Source organism: Mustela lutreola, chromosome 14 (genome assembly GCF_030435805.1).
Source record: "Mustela lutreola isolate mMusLut2 chromosome 14, mMusLut2.pri, whole genome shotgun sequence".
Lineage (NCBI taxonomy): Eukaryota > Metazoa > Chordata > Mammalia > Carnivora > Mustelidae > Mustela > Mustela lutreola.
The window spans coordinates 42818832-42836294 of record NC_081303.1 but is presented as its reverse complement, the minus strand read 5'-3'; the positions used below and the strand labels follow the sequence as shown (position 1 = coordinate 42836294).

The 17463-nt window shown below is 49.7% G+C and overlaps 1 protein-coding gene across 1 annotated transcript; it reads right to left on the bottom strand.

Annotated features, from left to right (window-relative positions):
- Positions 1–4746: 4746 nt before the first annotated feature.
- C14H1orf116 (chromosome 14 C1orf116 homolog) lies at positions 4747–17227 on the bottom strand. Its single transcript, XM_059145897.1, has 4 exons — positions 17070–17227; positions 11697–11882; positions 9091–9268; positions 4747–7586 (listed from the first exon to the last, which is right to left on the bottom strand). Exons 2-4 carry the CDS (start codon positions 11799–11801, stop codon positions 6043–6045), a joined length of 1827 nt encoding a protein of 608 aa, XP_059001880.1. The 5' UTR covers positions 11802–11882; positions 17070–17227; the 3' UTR covers positions 4747–6042.
- Positions 17228–17463: the final 236 nt, after the last annotated feature.

Sequence of the window (17463 nt, the reverse complement as noted above, 5' to 3'; positions counted from 1 at the left end):
TCACTGGGAGAAGGGACCAAACCTCTCTCCATATGCAAGCAGAAGGACATAGCGGGTTGCAATCAAAATTAGGCCCTTTGATTTCCTTAGGGAGAGTGTAGTGGGGGTCAATATCCATTGGAGGTGTAGATGCCAAAAGTCAACTTATGTTGTTTCCTCCTCCCTGTTTTCAGACCTGAAGGTAAGGAGGTAAAGAACATTCCAGAGTTCATTTCAAGGAGATAGCCCTATTAGTGGGGTTACCTATTAGTGTCTATTAATGTTACCTATTAATGTCTTACCTATTAATGGGTAAGACATTTTTTGAAAAGTCTCTTGCTCAGATTATGAGGGGGCTCTGATGGTGGGTGTGTGGCGGGGGGACCTTCCTGGTTGACCAAGAGCACAGCAGGAGGGGAAAAGAAGATGGAAAGGGTGGCATGGAAGGTGGTAACAGGTGTGTGCCTTGTGTTAGTTCCCTTGCTATCTCCAATATTTAGTTAAAAACTCAGAAAACAATAAACACCCTTAAAGTAACTTGATTTTCCATAAGAATCTATGAAAGGCCTAGGCTTTGAGGCTGGCCCAGTGCAGCTTCAAATGCACTGGGAGGAACTTGCTGGGAATGGGGACAGTGAGACTGAAATGGGGCAGCAGTGCATGGAGTGGAAGGGAAAACATTGTGGCAAGGCGCTAGCACAGCACACCAGACCCAGAAAACACAGTATCATGAATAGGTTGGCTGCAGGTTCTGGAAATTGGAGGAAGGCTTTTTGACTGTTTCAGGCTGAGCAATTCAGGGGTAAGATAATATTAATCCAATCTTCAAGGGCACCCATTGGTGTCTGAATTACATATGTATATGATACTAATATTAATAGATTCCATTTATTTTATTTTTAAAAAATATTTTACTTATTTATTTGAGAGAGAGCAATCACAAGCATGGAAGGGGTAGAGGGAGAAGCAGACTCCCCACTGAGCAGAGAGCTCAATGTAGAACTTGATCCCAGGATCCCGGGATCGTGGCCTGAGCAAAAGGTAGACACTGAACTGACTGAGCTACCCAGGCTCCCAATAGATTCTATTTATCGAGTAATGTGCTCTGTTTTTCATATGTATTATCTCATTTGGATTCTATTTTCATAACAACTGTAACAGGTAAGTAGTATTACTACTTCTACAGGGTTCATTCCTATTATAAGTTCTTATAACTTCTTTATTTTTTTTAACTCCATGTTCAGACTAAATAACTGTGGAATAGCATATAATTCCCTAAACTTCCCAAGGAAGGTAAAGAAATCAAAATAAACTGAAAAGGAAACTGAGGTGCAGAGTACCTGACAGCTTAACTCCTAAGCTTGCACTCTCAATCCTCTCTCCCATCTACCCATCCATCAAACCATCCACCCACCCATCTATCCATCCATCGATCCATTCAGCCATCCATCCACCCACCCACCCATCCACCCACCCACCCAACCATCCACCCATCCACCCACCCACCCAACCATCCACCCACCCATCCATCCATCCATCCACCCAACCATCCATCCATCCATCCACCCACCTAACCATCCACTCACCCATCCATCCTTCCATCCATCCACCCACCCACCCAACCACCCATCCATCCATCCATCCAGCCATCCTTCCATCCATCCATTTGGACATACACCTTTCTGACTATATCCTTATCCACTTACAGATGTAATTCTTTTTTGAGTGTGGGGGGTTAGATTAGATAATCTAAAACTTTTCTTCCAGGTCTTAGGTTCTATGAAGTATATTTTACCTTAGACTAAATTGTGTTTATTTTGGGCAAGGCATTTGACTTTCTAATTAAGTTGCTCGGATTCATTTTAACATATGTTTCAGAGCTGGCATGGGTCTAGGAGATAGCCCAGTCCAAGTTCGCCATTTTGTAAGACGAAGTGACTCACTAAAGCTCATCCGGTCCAGAGCTTTGCCAGGATACCCTTCTGTTTCAGATTATTTTTGAACCATGGCTACATGGCGATTGCTGAATAAGGACAATGATCCAGATAGGCCAGGAGCAAGAGGGAATGGCAGCCTGGAATCAGAACATCATCTGGTTTTTACCTCACTTATATGCCAAGGGCCAATGATGACAATGATGATGATGGTGGTGGCAATGGTGATGAGGCAATGTCTCCTGTGATTCACTGAGCCCTTATATCAAAAAGGATATGGATTCTTGCTTCCTGCCAACTAATGCCTGATTCATTCCTGAAAGATGTCTACCTCATTTAAAATGTCCCAGGAAGTTTGAAACCTAGTCTCTATCTCTTCCTGATTTGAGCCATCGTTCCCTCCTGTTCTGTGTGTTTATTCTTTTTCTCCTTTTTAAAAATGAATGCCGATAGAATAGCATATAGTTCCCTGAACACACAGCAAAAGGAGTTGAGTGAAGCAAAAAAAAAAAAAAAAAAAGTGAAGTACATGTTCATGGGCAACAAGACATTGACGATAAATCAAAAGCTGGGTTTGGAAACAGAGACGCTGACTTCACTGAGACACAAACACCATATTCACACAGATCCCTTTCTTTCCCAATTCCAGGAATTCTGGCGTGGGTGAAATTGAGTCACCTGGAGGGGTGCCAGAGCCTAGTTGGTACTTTGGACTTTTACTTGCAGCAAAATCTCTCCCATTTCCTCTCAGAGCTGAATTGGTTGAGCTCTCAGCTTCCAACCCTGTCTCCCTTTTGAGAAGGAAGAAATAAGATGCAGAGGATAATACTATCATTTATCGAGTATCTACAGTATGTCAAGCACTGAGTTTTACATATTTTATGTCACTTATTCACTTCAATGATATTGAAAGGGTGGTATTATTATCCTCATTTTACAGATAAGAACTCCAATGTCCGGAAAGTTAGAGCGCCAGCCCCAGGGTTCCCAAATTGGCAAGTGATAGAGGTCAAATTGAGCTCAGATCTATATGCTTTATAGTCACTCACATGAGGTAAAGAGCATGGCTCCTCAGATTCCGAGTGGGACATGATTTCTCCTGCTCGTCCCACTGGTCTCCACCTTCTCTAGTCTGGGAGTTTCACCTTTGACAGTATGACTCTCTCCTCCTACACATAATCACAGATCAGGGATGGAGTGGTCCGTCTTCCATGCTCATACAGATTGTAGATCTTAAATCTTCAGCTCAAGCTTTAACTCATAACATCAAGTAGGGTGTGCTCTCCCCTTCTTCACCTGCCCTTTCTTCCATAGAATTAAAACCTCCTTTTGCACACGTGTGCAAAGCCAAGTTTCAAGGCGGCCTCTGGCAGACCATTCTTCCCACGATGGAGAGAGGCAACTGCGAGGAAACCAGGCCCTTCCCCTGACTTCTGTGTAGGCTAGCGCTTGGCCCCGCCACACCAAAACAGGGTACGGCACTCCCAGGGTAATACAAGAGGGGTGATTCAGCTGTCAACACACTTAAGGACACAGATCCCACCAGGCCAGGCTGAGAAGCCAGCTCCTCTCTTGGTAGATAGTGTGTTCCCAGTAGCCTCAAGACTGCAGCAGGCTAGAGCAGAGTTACAAGGCCAAGTGGAAGTAGAGCTGTCACATAGGTTTTTGATATCAAAGGAATGGCCTTTACAAACTTCCATCCAAAATCTTTCAAGAAGGGACCACACGCAACAGTGAGCCCACTCTTGCCTCCACCCCACTGGTCCAAGCTGAAAGAAGAGCGATCCTCCATGGAGAAACGAGGCGGGATAAAACTCCTCCCGTGGGTCTAGCCTCACCTTCAGGATGAAAGATGTCCCTCTTCAAAATGAGGGCAGCTGGGTTTGGGTTGATATCCTATTCTTGAATCGCAAAGACCATCCTAAGAGTCAGACAGGCCCTCTAGAGGGTAAGGACCTGGGGAAGCAGGAAGGGGATTGCTCAGGGAGCGGGCCTGTCACCAGCTGAGGTATGTTTGTTGGAGACGTTACCTTTACCTGGGAGTAAGGATTTAAGAGGAGAAACTCACCCACCTGTGTTGATGCGAGGGCCCCCCCACTTTCCTACCATGTCTTACTTTATAGGTAGCACTCAGTTTCCCTATTAATCAAGCAATAAAAAAAATAATAATAAAGTGATCGTTCCTCAGTCCTCCTGAAAAACGCACATGAAGCAGTTGAACCCAACACAGCACGTGTCAAACAGTCCTCCAGAGGGGGGCCTTCTCTCTCTGGGTGAGTCTGTCATAGAGAATGGCTTGGCCAGTTCTGCGAGTCCCTATCTGCTCTGACAGACCGGGTCCTGACCCAGGGCCTGGGAAGCCACAGGATTTTGGGTGTGTGTGTGGGTGAGAGTGTATACAGAAACCGTCACACCCACACTCCACATACCATGACCGGGTGGAGCCATGTTGTCTGTATCTTAATCTTTTCATCATTTTCAGAAATACTATGCTTTGACAGTGCTGAGTCCCTAGGGATGCAGCCCAGAAATGCTCAGCTGACCTAATAGACACCTTTCCAATAACAGTTCCTCTTATCTGCCCCTCAGATCTGGGAATCCTGCCTTCTAACCACAGCCACGAATGATATTTATTTCCTTAGGGGAAGCAGGGGTCATGTCTAGCTCTGCCTGATTTCCAAGCGTGTATCCACAAGCCCATACCACCCACTCCTAGTACCTACCCTCTCTTGGCATTTTGCCACGTTGCACAACGTGGCCAGGGAATTAGGGTTCTAGTAAGTTATTAAAGTGCTACTTTCCAAAGACATCATAGAAAAAAAAACACTCAGTATGGTCTTGAACAATGTTTAATCTCTGACGTTTGAGAAGACACTTCAGGATCTTGAAGGGCCTGAGGGTTGAGCCTTTGACAGTGACCGCAGATCCTGAGGGTGCCACGTTTGAGAGGCGGCACGCAGCGTGGAATGAGAAACTGGGGACCCCGCTCTGTTACTGCATGGCAGAGTGACCACAGATAAGTCCCTTGCCTTCCTCAACTGCGTGGGACAGGAGAGGCTCATCTCTAAGATTCCTCCTAGCTGTGATAGTCTGTGAATAACTCGCAGAGAATGTACTGGGTTGCCTTCCCATAGAAACGGAAAAAAAACTACGTGCGGTAGTCAGTAGCAGGGACAAAGGCCTCAGATAGCTCTTCGGTATTTCTAAAGAGTCAGGGCTTAGACTCCCGTCTCTGCACTGGCCCAGCCCTGGGGTCAGTCCTGCGTGGGCTGAGGTAGGGAGCAGGAGATCAGGAACGGCAGAGTCAGGGACCACTACTGGGTTTATGCTTCCAAATTCGTCAAGCCCATAGACCAGGATCGTCCCTGGTAAGAAACGTGCTGGGTGGTCACTTGTCCTGCCTTCTCAGGCCAACCAGAGCCCTCCCACTCCCAGTCCTCAGAGAGGTTTAATAACAGGGATGTGCCCTGTCCTTGGGACTGGGGACAGTAAGAAGGGGGCAGTGAGGGAGACAGTGTCACTGGGGACAGTCAGTGACAAACCTGCTCCTCCAGGCCACTGTCCAGAAGTTCAGAAGCGAGAGAGGGATCCTGCAAGGTGAACCAGTCCCCTTCCATACTGGGATTCCGGCAGACCCACATTTCATAAGACCCTGCATTTGCCTAATGTCGCCGGAACAGCCATTGTCTCACCTGCCTTTTTTTCTCAGGCTTAGCCACCCGGTCCCCTCAGTTCTGGCTTGGCTGAACTCTCCCTGGGGTAAGACGATCTCCAACACAAGCAGTACTCTGAGCAATGACTCCTTGTGTCATATAAATAGCTTCAGTGATATATATATAGTTTACAGCACACACGCATGCACGCGCGTGTGCACACACACACTCTGTCTTGTGGAAATCATCTTCGGGATGATTTGGGCAAGGATTGGCACAAGCATTGGCACAATCACTCTGAATATAAACGTACATGTGTGTCTAGAATCCCATCTCCCCCTGCCCTTTGCCTCAGAGAGAGGAGCGCACTGAAGGGAAGCCTGCTCGTGCCCAAGCTCCGAGCTGTTGTGGGGGAAAGGCTCTGAGCCTCCTCCTGTTTGGCAGGGGTGAGGCGGGGGCTGTGGGGTGGCCGGCGGCTACTCCTTCAACAGACCCAGCTTCTTCAGAGCTTCCCTTCTGTGCTCATTGGGGACGCCTTTTGGGGAGATTTTGACACTGACGTAGGGGGGTCGAGGCAGCTTGTCAGGGCTCTGTCCTCGGTAGGGCAGGTGCCTGCTGCTCTGCTCCTGCTCCTGCTCAGCCAGCTTGCCCACCTGGATGCCTGCAAAGTCCTTCCCGGTGCCCAGGGAGGCAGGGCGGGGCCGTGAGTTACGCAAGACATTAGGAGACATCTTGTCCAAGAAGGAGCCTTTGCCCAGAGAGGTGCTGGTTTGGGGGCTGGGGTCTTTCTCAGCCGAGAGGTAGCTGCTCAGCCCCACGCCCGAGCGCTCCAGAGTGTTGGACTTGAAGTTCATCTGTCTCAGGCCCGGGATGTCGCTCTCCTGGAGGGTCAGCCCTGAGTCTGACTTTGGCTGAGTCAGGGGCTTACTTAACCCCGGGGCCTTAGGGATAGGAATTGGCACGGATTTGGCCGCTGGAACCTTCCCTGGAGTGGGTTCCTGGGCTCGAATCCAACCTCTGCCTGGAGGAGACCCCTGAGCTGGAGTGGGACTCGGAGCCTTCCCTGGGGTGGTTCCCCGTGGCGGAGCTGGGGCTGGAGCCTTTCCTCCAGCAGGTGCGGCGGCTCTGCCCTGAGCTGGAACCGCAGGCCGAACTGGTGCTGGAGTTGGAAGGGGGGCCTGGAGCCAGGTGGAACTGGTGCGTTTACTTAAGTGGGGGCTGGGCTCGTCCTGGTCTTGGGGTAGCCCCAGCTTCTCAAGTGCTTCTCGGCGTGCCTTCTTCTGCTCCTGCAGTGAGGACGGGGCCAGGCCAGGGTCTCCAGGGCCGGCCTCGGCATGGCGGGCCAGCCAGTTCTGGGGCTCGCTGTGGAAGCTGCTGCGACTGCTTTTCAGAACGATATTGGGGGGCAGTTTCCGGGGCTTAGAGGCTGTGAGGGGGGCCAGGTGGGCACCGGGGTCTCCCCCTGATGGGACAGGAGCATCTTCAGCTCTCATATTCTGAGATGAGCTGGAGGTGGCTGAAGGCGGCCTAGACTGTCCTGGGCCGCCTGTTGAGCCTTCCTCCTTGGCTTTTTGGGACATGGCCTCTGAGGAAGTCTCCTTGCTCTCCTGGGGGCTGACTGACGTGTGGGTCTGCTGCCGGGGCTCTGTGGGCAGGCGGCCTCGCTCCTGCGGCTCGGGCGGGGTGTCCCGGAAAGCCTCTGGTGGAGGGATGGGCACTGTGTCCAGGGCTGGGGCAGGTGGCTGGGGGCTGGCCAGAGCCTGGCTGGGCTCACTGCTTTGGCTGACCTGCTCTGTCTCAGGCTCCGGGACAAGGCCTTCCACTTCACCCGGGCTGTGGCTATGAGTCTGAGTGGTGCTTTTCCTGAGGTTCTGGTTGATGCTGATGTGGATATTTCTGGGAAGGCTATAGGACCCAGACTTGAGGCCCAGGTCTTGGAGCTCAGGAAGATGGGTTGAGCTGGGCTGAGTCCCTGTCCTTGGCTCTGGTTCTTGCTGAACGATCTTCTCCCCTGGATACCCTGCAAGGGGGCAGGAGAAGAGGCAAAGAAGCACGGACAGAGGTGAGAACCCTGTTGCCCCCTGAAACACAAATGCTTCCTGAACTCTGATCTCCACTTAGCAATGGGTTTTGTTTTTTGTTGGTTCTCTGCTCTTAAAGGGGCCGCACTGTTGCCTGGATATCATTTAGACCAACAGATGGACACCAGTGGATTCCCTACAACCACGAATTCGTTTCTCATGGTGGTTGAAGAAAGAGCAGCCTCATGTAACTCCATGCCCTTGCCTCGAGCTCTTCCTAACTGTCTACAGAGAGAACAGAGTTAGAAAGGGCGTCAGGACAGCCCCTCCAACTATCCTGGGGCTCCCGGCTCACTGAGTCCAGGGGAAGCACTGAACACCAATGGCAGTAACAGCCGATGTGGTTTGTCCAGACCCCTGCCTTCCTCCACCTTCAGTTTCTTTCTTTTTTTTTCTTCTTTTTTTTTTTTTTCAGATTTTATTTATTTATTTGATTAGGGGAGGGGCTGGGGAGAGGACATGTGCCGGGGGAGCGGCAGAGGGAGAGGGAGAAGTAGACTCCCCACTGAGCAGGGAGCCCTACGTAGGGTTCCATCCCAGGACCCTGGGATCACGACCTGAGCCGAAGGCAGATGCTTAACTCACTGAGCCACCCACGTGCCCCCACCTTCAATTTCTATAAGCACCTGAATGATTCTGTGACACCACAGCCGCCCCATACCAGAGAGTGACATGGGCTCTTTCCTTCCAGCAAGCTAGGCAAGTGTATCATGCGCCCTGGGCCAGGGAATCAGTCTCAGGAGGCAGAGAAGTCCTTGCCCCCACTTCCTGTTCTATCTCCCCAGAGGGTCTAACACGTCATCAATCGGTATTTGCTAAATGCATGAACATGCGGTTGTGGTCCCAATACCAGTGGGGCTGTCCTCAGGAGTAAAGTGCCCCCCTCATTCTGAGACAATCATGGCCACACTTGCGTGCCATCCTGTCCCCCCTTCTACGGAGCCTCAATACCACTGGCTTTCCACATTCTTGCACAAGAGCCTTGAGGTACCACCCATTGAAGAGCCTTGAGGTACCACCCATTGAAGTTAAGGGAGCGCTTCCCTCTTATCTCTTGCAACCTGATCCTCCTGGGTCATCCTGATTAGGTCTCCTGGCTAGCTCAGTGTCCCCAGAGCCACCACCCACCCCTCCCGGAATCCCTCCCCCACCTCTGTGGTCCTGTCTCTTTAGAATTTCTCTGTGAGAGAATGGGAGCTGGCCAAACCCTTTTCCCTCCCAGGCCTCTGACATTTCACAGAAAGACAGGCAGCTGGCTTGTCCTCAGTCCCTCCTCCTCTCCAGGGCAAGACCTTAATTCCAGCCAGGAGAGTGGAAAGGAGCTGCTGTTATCCTTCTGCCCGTGACCCTTAGAGCAGAGGGCAAATAAGGTGCAAAGCAGCCGTAAAGATGTACTGGTTTTCTGGATTTGTGAAAGGTGTCACCCCAGAAGGTCTCTCTTACCCTGGGGAGCAGGCTGGGTTATGGGCAGAGCTCGGGGGCCTTGGGGAGCTGTGTCTTGCTCAGACTCGTCAGTAGACAGTCCGCTGTCAGCCTCAGTGTCCAGTGAGCCGATGGTCTCCTCCAGGAAGAGCAGACACTCTTTCTCTTCAGCGGACAGGAAGTCGTAGCTGCTGTCACTCTGGAATGAGGCGTGGAGAACAGAGAGGGAGAGGGAACTGTGAGAGGCAGCTCCACAGAAACTGGTGGGGCTGAGAACACCCTGCGTCCTGAAGGAATGCTGAAGAGCTGGAAACCTTTCTGAGAGGCTTCTCCGCAAACCTGTGGGCATTGCTTCCTGAAACTGCAGGCACGGACCAGGCAGAGGCTGCCGAGCTGTTGGCCCGCGAGTTCCCAGTGCTAGGCAGCCAGATGGCAACTGACCTTTTTTGCCCAGTCCTGCGTGGAAGGCTTAGAGGCACCGATCCCAGGTTCTAATTCCAATTCCTCTGTGTGAACTATGTCAAGCATTTCACTTTCTATGTTTCCGATTTAGCTCTAAATTATATGGACAACATAATGATTTGACCTTAAACTTGATGGTATCGTTTTTAATTTTCCAAAGGACTTTTGCATACTCCATCTGGTATGTCAAGGACAGCAGGAGGACAAACAAGAAACTGCAGCCAACCACTGGCTGTCAGGCCAATGGGAACAGTGGTAGGACTAGCCACAGATACATTTACTAAATAATTTACTCTTGACTTTGAAATGCATTCCATACAGGATTTTTTTTTTCCTTTGTGTATTTACTTTCTTGATGGCATTTGGCTCTGGCTAACAGTCAAGTAAGTGTGCATTTCTTAAGCAAATATTAACTTGAAGCAGGGAGGGTAGAGAAACTGGATGGGTATGGGAGGAGGAGAAAGCAACTTAGTGTGAAATATCAAGAAGCTATTAAAGTAAATAATTGTTGTGATGAAAAAGCACATAGGGGTATTTGGAAATAAGTGTTATGGCCATTTTAAATGGTTATTGCTTATGTTCTACAAGGCTGGCAAGATCCAAAGAAGAGTCGCTCTATGAAGTTGAAGGTTGAAGGGAAAACCAGAAGGGAAATGGAAATGTGAGAAATTTGGCCTGAGTCTCTGAGTTCCTGGCATGTATCTCAAATCTCTTCCTAATATTTGAGATACTTCAGAGTTATATATTTCCAGACCCAGTCAGATGGCCAGGGAAGATTTCGAGACAGCCCTAAATACATCCTGGGAGATGGTCGTTGGAACACTACCAGTTCCCAGGGCTCCTTAAAGAACCATTGTCAGTTGGCAAAAGCGAGGCTTACATATCAAAGGAAGCCCCAGGTATAGCCTTTGGAAGCCCTGAAGTCAATTCCAAGGGTTCCCTGAACAAAATCTTCTTCATTGCCCTTTTCTTCCTAAAATAGCCTTGCCAAAGATTAGCCAACTCTGAATTTCTCCTTTGTGGATGAAGCACTTTGAAAACCTATAATCCTAGCCACATTCTATGTCCGGTCGTATGGAACTGCCCATACTGGCCTCAGCCTTACAGAAACAGAAAGAGGTCTCTGGGGACTTCTCAGGTCAAAAAGAAATGACATACAGACTGTCTGCACTTTGGATTGCACGCGCGTGTGTGTGTGTGTGCTGCTTTCTCTATTCGATTTTTACATACCCAAACTCACAGACTATATTAATCATCCTTGACATTTGGGAGAGATCCTTATAATCCTTAAATTTCCAAGTACCTCTATAGGATATAAAGCAATAGGGCATAAATTCTCAAGGTTACTATGTATGTGATGAACACCAAGAACCAAAGAATGCCTACGTTCGGACATACGGCAGACTTGGCTCTTTCACACCAGCCTTAGAGCAACTGAGATTTAAATTCATTCTCAGAAGAATTACAGAGTACTACATGCCACTCTCTGTTAAACATGATGACTTTGGAAGATTCAGAATCTCTGCTCATGGAGATAGGCTATTTCTTCTCCACACAGAGGCACGTGCTAAGTGCTGTCTGTGCCTGTCCTGTACTCTTCCAGAGGACCCTATGAATTCGCGGTTTACATTATCCCCACCCTAAAACTGAGGAGACTCAAGTTTACAGAAATTAAGTAATTTGCCCAAGGCCATTTGGCTTATAGGTGGAGAATTCAGACCTGCTCGGCTCCAGAACCCAGGCTCCTAATTACTCTGTTCTCTTTGATCTTCACAGAAAGAATACGGCTTGCTTGCTGCAGGAGACTTGGGGAACACCAGTGCTCTGGGACCTACCATCCATCCTTTCCACCTGGACCTCTGATCATGGGCCCTTGCTCACACCTCAACTTAGCCCCCAATGAATAAAACCTGGGAGCAAGTCTCATCTGCCCTCCTGCTCTCTGGGGGCGGTCCCACTCTATTCTCTAGAAAACCGGACTGACTCAGACACACAAATGCTCACGGGGGTGATTCACGCCCTGATGATGAGGAAGATGAAAGCTGAGGAGCAGTGAGGCTGGCGGGCGGTGGGCAGGGCAGGGCAAGGGTGGGGCGGGCGGGGCAGGCGTGCAGAGAGCCGGCGGGCGGCAGGACTGAGGGTACTGGCAGGACTGAGGTACGTACAGATCCAGAGCGGGTGGACGTGGTGCTCATGATGCTGTCACGGCTGCCGACACGGGTCACGGGTTCTGAGCCAGGCCCCGCCAGCCACAGCTCGCTCTGGGGCATCGCCTGAAGCAAGGTGCGGGGGGCGGTGAAAGGGGCTCCCAGAGGGGAAGCGAAGGGAAGTGAAGAATGTCCCAAGCTGGCCTGAAAAGACAAGAATCAAAGCCACGTGTGAGCCGAGCTGAGGCTCTCCGGCAAGGCTCTGCCCAGGCCCTGGAGCAGCGTGGCGGCGGGGACGCCCAGCAAGCAGAGCGCTGGAAGAGGCCGTGCACAGGGGTCCCCCAAACCTCCCAGCCTGCGTGGAAGGACACAGAACCCGGCTCGCACGCATGCAGAAGGGCGGCGTTAGCGGAGGTGGGGTGGGGAGGGCGGGGTGGCAGGCAGGAGTAGTCTGGTCGGAGAGAAAATTCCATCCCTTCTCCTAGTGGCCTTCTTTCTCTCAATCTGGAGGCTTAACCTACATCTCCATGACTACAAACAATACAGAGTAAGGGGCCCATAGCATGGGTTCTGGAGGTAGTCAGGTCTGGATTCAAATCCCACTTCCACCATGGCCAGTTATGGGACTCGAGGCCAAGTACTCTTCTACCCCGTTTTTCCCATTAAATCGGGCGAATGTAGGGTTAATGAGAACAGCACAGCTTAGTTGGTAGTAAATGCTCATTTAATGAATAAGATAAGATCTGCTACTGTTCTTACAATAAGAGAAAGACAAGATCCACCTAGGATCAAAATGAATTGAAGTCAGGCAAGAGTTTAGAGAAGAGGGGTTTGGGTTAAGTGGGAGAGAAGGAACAGGGTCCTCAATTGTACCAACCACACAGGGTTGTCAGAAACATGTACAATAGGCCCCACATAAAACACATTGTGCAGTAGGAGTTAGCTGTCATCCAAGCCAACACCATCAACATCAGCCCCCACTCCCACCCCAACCACGGCCACCATCAATCACCTCCCTAGTCTGGGGGGCACACACATGACCCCAGAGGCTGATACAAAGCCAGTTTCCCTCTTGCGTGCCACCCCTCTGATGTTGTGCTAATTTCCAGTGAGGTTCCCTAACCTTTGTCAAATGAATAAGAGAAATGGCCTACACAGCTTCCTCCTGACTCCAGCTCGCAGGGGCAAATAAGTTTCCAGTTCACTGTACCAACAGTAATAGCAAAGGAAGGCAGTGGCATCTTCCTTCTGAAAATCTCAAGGTCTGGAAAGGTCCCAGGTGACTCTCTTATGTTAAAATGAAATCCTGGAAGAACTAAGTTTAAAAGACGGTTGCAAGGTCAAGTCGAGAATATGCGAAGAGCTGGAATTGAAATCCAGTTTGTCTGGTTCTGACTCCATATTTTTCCATGACACCATGCTGTATTTTCAACTACCTTTCCTAACCTCCCAATAGTAGGTAAAATGTCCTAGCAGTAACGTGTTCTGTTTGAGATCTTGGGACCTGGGGTTTGGGTCCCGGGGAGGCTGTCCCTTCAGCTTCTTCCAACAGTTGCTTCCAGTGCCAAGTCAGGTTTGGGCTGTGCTGGGTGAGTCCGCCTGCCAGCCATGTAGAGCCCATAAGCACGAGGCCTCATGGTGCTCCTCTCCTGCTCTGGAGGAGGCCGGCAAGTGGGGCAGGTAGGGAGGAGCAGGACAATGGGGAAAGAAGAGGAAAATATCCCAGTGAGCCAGATGCCTGGAGTTCATAAATGTCCAGACCCTCTCAGGAGTTAGAGACAGGACCAGAGAGGACAGAGACACCAAAGAAGCACAGTGACAAATCAACATTGGGTAAGGCAGTCCTTCAGTTTACTCATGAGGTTACTTTCCCAACCTCAGAACTCCAAAGAAACAGAAACGTGAGGAATCATGTGGATGGAGGGCAGTCACCTCAGCTATCCACTCCATTCCTGACTGTCTAGATCCAGAAGGTACCCATTCTTAACATTCTGTAGGGCTGAGGTCCTTACAGCCAAAGAGGTCCATTGCTCATAAGCCTAGGCACACAGAAGGCACTCAAAAAATGCTGGACATGGGGCTCCTGGGTGGCTCAGTGGGTTAAAGCCTCTGCCTTGGGCTCAGGTCATGATCCCAGGGTCCTGGGATAGAGCCCCGCATCGGGCTTTCTGCTCAGTGGGGAGCCTGCTTCCTCCTCTCTCTCTCTGCCTACTTGTGATCTCTGCCTGTCAAATAAATAAATAAAATCTTAAAAAAAAAATGCTGGACAAATGACTATTGAGTTAAGCTGTTGGAAGGCCTCCTTTTTCTTTTTTTCTTTCTTTATTTCTTTCTTTTTTTTTTTTTTTTTTTTTACTTTTACCTTATTACTATAAAGTCTTTCCTATGTATTATATTTCCCTGAGGATATATGGCTCAATGGAACTGAGCCAATGCTTCAGTTAAACTAACATTTATGAGCACCTAAGAGGCATGGAACAAGCCAAAATAATGAGGCAAGGGCATTGTTTCCAAGATGTCAGTGTAAATCCAAGGGTATAGTTTTTCACTCTAGTTCTCTTAAAAAGTTTCTGTACAATTGTAACTGCTGATTATTAATACTGTACTTAATACAGTAATTATTGATGCTGTACTAATCACTGTAGTTAATACCACATTCTCTGTGAACGGGTGACCAGATGGTGCCTCTTCCTTTCAGAAACAGTTCCTACCCTTGTTCTTCTAAGTACTCTTCGGACTGTACGGTAGCTTGCTAGCTTCTCCTTCCTCCTGGGGCAACCTGTCACACTCACAATTTCGGGACTAAGTAGTGGGAAGTAACTCAAGCAGCTGGAAGAGAGAGAAACAGCATGAACAGCACTGCTTCAGAAACACACAGCCCGGTACAGCTTACAAAGTGCTTTCAGACATGCTGCTGAGACCTTCAGAAGAGCCTGATAATCGAGGCAAGATGTGATACTTTCTTCTTTGACAGATGAGAAATCCGGAGTTCTTTCCACTTCCCCTTCCACAGGGAAGCAGGGGATGACCTCTCATGGCCTAGAGAGGACGCCTCTGGGTCCAGCCCTTCCTGGGACTCGAGAGAGCCATGTACCTAAAGAGGGGGGTCATCAGCCACCCCTGACTAAACACTAAAAGCCCGAAGATCACCCTTCTCTTTCTACTTCACACCTTAAACCCTTGAAATCATCTGATTCTGCTTTATGCTTCCAGGCCAGCTGTATGTCCCCACAGTAGATGTTTCCAGAGTAAACAAATGACAACAAATGTCACTGAAGATTGTGTCATTGGGCACTGGGGCCCCTGCAGAGCTGAATCTGAACCTCAACCCAGGCCAAATGCGCCCTAAGGTGCTTGCGTCTTATCTCCAGGCCTCATTTTCTGATCCAAAGAGCCAGAACCCTAAGAGTCTCCTCTCTTCACCCCACCCACCCTTGCACTCTCCCTCGCCACTGTGGCCAGACCTGGATGCTGCATTTCCTTCCAGCAACTTTACAACCTTGAAACCTGGGGACTGTCTCAGGGCAGCCATCGAAACTTGAGGTATTCCTACCTGATAAGAAGTCTGAGAAACAAGAAAAACACTCAAGGTGAGAGTTTGATATCTTTTAACCCTTGACCTCTTTGGGGGATTGGAGGGGAGGAGAAAACGGGTTATGAAATAGGCACAGCCTATAGCCAGGGCCATCCGTGCCAAAGCACATTAAACATTAACTACACTGCTGAAACCAGCCAAGTCTTGGAGGAGAGTAAATAGAGAGCATGTGGGGTTCTGGCATGGGTGGGGGGTGGCGGTGGGGGGCTCCGCCCCATTCCTCTTTGGCTTTACTGTATCTTCTAAACAGGCCCAAGGCCCCCTTGTCACCCTCCTTCTGTGAGCCCACCCCTCCCCCCCATATCTCTCAAGAGCTCAACTTCTCCCCACTAGTCAAAGAGTTGTCCTATTTCTCTCAGACCATGTGCTTGCTGACTATCCAGATATATACCTCCGGCTGGGGAACATCCAAAGAAAACTGCCAGGAGGACTAAAAGCTGCACTGCATGTATATGCTTCTCCATGAGCACATGGCCAACTTTCTGAGTGTGTTTAGTCAAAGTTATAATCTTCTATTGCACAGGTGGGTTTGAGGCAAAGGCTCAGTGGACCTATCTTCTGCACAGAAGAGCTTTGCTAACACTCCAGATTATCTTATTGCTGACAAGTTCACCGTCAATGGCAGCCTTCACTCAGTGAGTTTGGTGGGCTGGTTCTGTGGTTTGGGCTCAACTCAAACCAAAAGCTCCAGCTGCTAGGACTAGGAAACCCGGCACACTGGCTCAGGGCTGGCCGGTGCCAGGCCCCAGGGGTCTTCCCACTTCGCTCTTTCCTGCAGCAGGAGGAAAAGAGGCGCAGTTAGGGACCGGAATGTTAAACTCCTCCCTGCCCAAGGTGGATTGTAGAGAGCGGACTTGCTACTCTGAATTGACTTCGACATCCCGTTTCCTTGTGCCGATAACCTGCCACGCATGCTGTCGGTGGGGACCCCCAGAAGAAAACAAAGCCAAGCCACCACGGCAGTGTGGTTCTCCTCTCTGTGGACTCTGCCACCCTACTTTGGCCCGAGCCCCACTGAGAACGCCTACCAGTTTCAAGGACTACCGTGAAATATTAATGTTGGTGGGCTCCTGGCCCAGCCCAGCCAGTGCTTCTGGTTTGCCAGTCTCTATGTCTAACAGCAGGCAGAGTCAGAACATTAACTGAGTTGAATCTAAATAAACTCAGCTTTGCACCTAGATTATCCGTGGGTTTTCCAGAGATGAACTGGTAGTCTGAGGTGGGGTTTTCTGAACCTCACATAGCCTTACAAACAGCCTTACACGCTTGTCCGAAGAGAGCTCCATTGTCACGGTACCATTACTGAGCACACACATCCACTGCACCCTTTATTTAAATAAAAATAGACATTGAGTCGATAAAGCCAGGGGAAAATGTCCTGTTAGAAATGGAATGGAGAAACTAAGTCACTTTTCTCCCCTGGGAGAGCCCCCAGTTTGACTCCCTGCACTCTATTCTTTTCCAAGAATCACGACTCAATTTCAATTGCTCAGAGATGGAAATTTCCAAAACAAGCCTATTGTATTTTCGTGTTGACTGCGAAATGTGCTTATCCAACTGAAATAGGCAGATGAAAAAAAATATGCATCCCAGCCCTGGTCTCCACAAAATCATTCCAGTCTTAAGAAGCTATCAGCCTGCTCTGATCCCAGACTCGACGTACAGAGTTGAGGAACAGAGAGGAAAGCCCCCTGGCTGGGGTGCACAGGGCTCCCCACAACCCTGTGGCTCTCATTTCCCACGAAGCACCCCTTCCTGCTGAAGCATGAGCAATAGTTGGTTAGTGATTAACTCACCTTCACTGGATGAGGGGCTGAAGAGAGGAAAGAAATACCCTTTTATTTCAAAGGGCAGAGACGGGAGACACAGACTGCTTCCCCTGCCTTCCTCTGTTTTCTTCTTTTGACCTCCTCCAGACTTACCTGGACAGGTAAATGCTTCATCTGGGCTGCCCCACCCCACCCTGCCACTGACTCACAGCCAATCCCGGCCTTCCCTCCCTACTTCTCATTCCAGCTGTTTCTGCGGGGAGGGCGGGGGAGGGGAATGGGCAGGGCGGGGCTGCCCTCGCGGAGCCAATCATCTCTTGCCCTCCCCTTCCTCCGTTAGAGCCAATTAAAAAAAGAAAAAGAAAAAGAAAAAGGAACGCTGGAAGGTGAAGACACACTTTTGGGTTTAGACTGGAAGACG

Bases quoted from the DNA above. Each gene is read 5' to 3' on its own strand.
- C14H1orf116 (XM_059145897.1), bottom strand. From the start codon at position 11,801: ATGCCCCAGAGCGAGCTGTGGCTGGCGGGGCCTGGCTCAGAACCCGTG. The intron at 9,269-11,696 runs GTACGTACCTCA...GCCTCATTCCAG, and splicing joins CGTCCACCCGCTCTGGATCT to AGTGACAGCAGCTACGACTT. The intron at 7,587-9,090 runs GTAAGAGAGACC...GCCCCCTTGCAG, and splicing joins AACCCAGCCTGCTCCCCAGG to GGTATCCAGGGGAGAAGATC.